The 3,640-nt window shown below is 43.3% G+C and overlaps 1 protein-coding gene across 1 annotated transcript; it reads left to right on the top strand.

Moving 5' to 3' along the window:
• The first annotated feature begins 259 nt into the window (after positions 1 to 259).
• Positions 260 to 2,925, top strand: LOC115003978 (centromere-associated protein E-like). The gene is made up of 5 exons (XM_029425919.1): positions 260 to 268; positions 314 to 445; positions 1,456 to 1,633; positions 1,734 to 1,888; positions 2,836 to 2,925. Exons 1-5 carry the CDS (start codon positions 260 to 262, stop codon positions 2,923 to 2,925), a joined length of 564 nt encoding a protein of 187 aa, XP_029281779.1.
• Positions 2,926 to 3,640: the final 715 nt, after the last annotated feature.

Raw genomic sequence — 3,640 nt, 5'->3', positions numbered from 1 at the left:
TAGATGAAAAGTAGTTTCAGAATTGGGTGTAATGGTAAGAACCTGCCACTGTTTTGAAGCCCGAATGAGTATCTTTACAAAAGTAGGAAAATTAGGAATGGCAAAATATTTTTTTATGCTGAAAAAACAGGGTGCAAACTGTAACTGACCTAAAATCTGAATAGTTTGCATGTGAAATGTCGTATGGGAGTATCGGTTGAATATGAAGCATTACAAGGTTTAACGTGTAGGAGCTGAAAGCAGTCGAATTGATCAAAACATGAAGCAGGTGACTTCTGTCAGCTGGCTAACTCTGTCGCGTTGCCTCCTTCAGAGCGGTAAGGACTTGGTGCAGGAGGTGGTGTCGCTTCGTCGCTCTCTAGATGACGCTGAGGGGCTCAGCAGAGATGCAAAGAAGGACTGGGCTGTCCTGCGCAGCCAAAATATGGCAGTGGAGGAGATGAATGTAAGTGAGATTATCACACAACACTTCGAGTGTCGGAAAATCTACTTAGCCGTTAAAAAGGTGGTTTAAATGAATGTTCGGCACAAATTACGAGTTAATGTCGTTTCTTGTATGAATTTGTTTTTCAAAAAAGAGATGGGACGCCCCCGTGGTTTAGGCGTTAAGACCCTAAGACACCAACTTTTGCTTCAAATATGATTTAGGGATGTTTGTTATTAATATAACAATAATATTGTAGTAATTATCGTCCAAAATGATGTGACATTGCATAGTTTTAATCTTAAAAACCAGCATATACCTGTGGCCTGCTAACCACTAAGGGGCCGTACACATGCGCTGCGCCCCCCCCCAACGGAACCCCGCGCCCCCCTTGAAATTGAATGTGTTTTTTTAACTTTTCACATTGAACAGCTGCTCTTCTATTAGATAAATAACAAGCGTTTAGTTTATTTAAGTTATGTGCACGTTTCAGTGTCTACTGCTTTGCGCATTCATTCTCTCCCCCGCTCTGTTTTGCGAAGGGCGGGGCTCCGCTCCTGACACACATGTGCGCGCACACACACATGCGCACACACCTACAGTCAGAGACGGAGGAGAGGAGAGAACTAAAGAAATCCCGACCACGCACTCTTCTTGCTGCGTGGTTGCTGCATTTTATTCACTTTTTATGATGTATAAAAGCAGTTAGCCTTTTTGAATTCTACTAATATCACATATGTACTATCATACAAACCAGTGGATGCTCACCTTTTCAGGCAGTCTGGGTCTTTGTTTGGTCTGCACCAGAGTTTGATTGACAGCTTTCACACCAAACTTTAAGAACTGAACCCAATGGGCAAACTCAGCCGAAAACGATGTCTTAAGTAGTTTGTAATCAACAATGTTTAGTGCATGGTACCTGGTCTGTTTATTTTCATCATGATTGTGTAATACTTGTACTAGTGACATCAAGACCAATATCTGTATCTTTTTATTTATTACATTTTTCTTGTCTCGTATCTCCTCTCCAGGTGACTCTGAGTGCCAACCATGAGAAGATGGAAGCTGAGGTGAAAAGCCTGCACTTCCAACTTGACACGGAGAAGTCACGCAACAGAAAGATGCAGAGCGATCTCCAAAAAGAGCTGAGTGTGGCATTTGACGAGAACACAAAGCTCACCACACTGCTAGATGGAAAAGTCCCAAAAAGTAGGTTTGAAGTCGGCGAGTTTCTAAAACTCTGCAAATTAGGTTAGAAAAGCAGACATTCAGATTCAGGTGAGAGTTGTAAGATGTTATCTGTCTCCAGATCTGATGCACAGCATGGAACTTGAGAGAACAGTGGCCCACCTGAACAGAGAGCTCACTGTGTCTCATGAAGCAGAGGGATCCCTCAAAGCTCAGCTGGAGGAGCTAGCTTCTTTCCAGACTCTTCCAGAGAAGCTGGACAGTTTGATGACACAGGTGAGTCCTCCAAACATTGTCCAAGGTGCCTGATTGAGATGGAGGGCATATTACAGTGATGGCAGGGCTAATCTGTCATAGTTCTTAGATATTGCAACATGCTTCTGGAAATTCCCTCCTGGAATTGTAGTTTCACTTACCTCGTGTCACTGGGCGCATGCGTTGTAGTTTTACTTATTTTAACCTCAGCAAGATGTTTGCTCTTCCCAAACGCGGCTAACGATTCCGCTCTGTAGCCCCGGCCCATCCAGTCTTAGTTTATTTCCCTTGTGACGCAGTCAATATGTTGATGGAAGTCAGGCATAACCTTCTTAGCCTGATTTGACGTCTCCAGCAACAATGAGTGCAGCGTCAGGATTACAGGTCTGTGAGCAGTTTAGGTCTTTGCAAAGATCCGACAGGGAGGCTTCTGTGTTTGTGGTGGGTAGACCATTGTGATAATGACTGATTATGATTCCCTTGGTAGTAAGTACAGTGCATTTGACAATAAATCCAGATCAGCTGAGCAGGAATTAATATTCCCATTGTCCACCAATCCTTATTCACCATAAAGCACCCGCCGCCTCCTTTTTTTCCACACAGAGGTAGTCGGAACATCTATTGCTGTTTAATTTTTACTGAGAAACACGTGTCACATGGGGAAAAAATAGGACACGCATTCCAAATCTCTAGATGATTTTAGAGTATTATTGTGTATTCTTTATCTTGTGTATTATATTCTACAGTTGTATCTCTCTCTTCTAGTGTCGATATATTTACTGTGTATTAATGTGTGTCAGTCAGTTCATCAGAGCAGACTGCTGAAACTCAGAGTCTAAAGATCTCTGCTCTCTTATGATCTTCACGTGGAGCTCAGATATGTGTGTCACTGGGGGCTGTACGCTCCGTGTAACGCGGCAGAGACGAGGGAATGATTCGTTATTGTTTCGTCTTTCGCTCTGACCTAGTACTGCTTCCCTGGAGGGGAGCGTGCAGTCGCTACAGAGGCTCTGATACGGCCGGTGTATATCTCAGCACCGGGAGTCACAGCGGGCTGATGCAGAGCTGAGTCTAACTTGTGTAACGGCAGCAACAGAAAGTTTGGCGATCCCGAGGAGAGTCGTCTAAATTGGTGTAATCTGCTAACATAAGATCTGTCCATCTCCCGTCTAATATTATTTAAGTGTTTTAAATTCAAACACATTAAACCTTTTAAACAGGAATGTTTCCCATTGAGATTCAGAATCTCTTCAACAAGGGAGTCCTGGCCAAGGCGGCAGCATAAAAAAACGTTTCACATCAAAGAGTAAAGGCCCTGTCACACATCAGTATGACAGAAACGTATGCTGGCGCATACAAAATATCGGCAATAGGTTGATATAAATTAAGGGTAAATTGTGATCGTTTGAAGGACGCAGACGTTACGCCAAACACGCCAGACGTACACAGTTCCGTATGGCAGAAACATGCCGGCGTATATGAAAATGAGCTGAAAATGTGTCAGAGTCCAAATACGTCCAACTTTTCCACAGCGGTGTTGTAGCTGACGTATACATAACGAGTACATAATGAATTATTATACGTATGTCAAACATTGCTAGCGTATCACTTACCTATTTAAAACGTATCAGAGCGTCTGGCCAACGGAGCTGGAAAAGTGCCATCTGGTTCACGTCATGCTGATGCTGGAGAACGGGTAACATGCTGAACGCTAGCTGTACTGTAGAAACACGTTTAATAAGTTACTCCGTCGTCAGGCATCATCTTAACATA

Source organism: Cottoperca gobio, chromosome 24 (assembly GCF_900634415.1).
Source record: "Cottoperca gobio chromosome 24, fCotGob3.1, whole genome shotgun sequence".
In the NCBI taxonomy this organism is placed as follows: Eukaryota; Metazoa; Chordata; class Actinopteri; order Perciformes; family Bovichtidae; genus Cottoperca; species Cottoperca gobio.
This window is presented reverse-complemented; position numbering and strand designations above follow the sequence as displayed.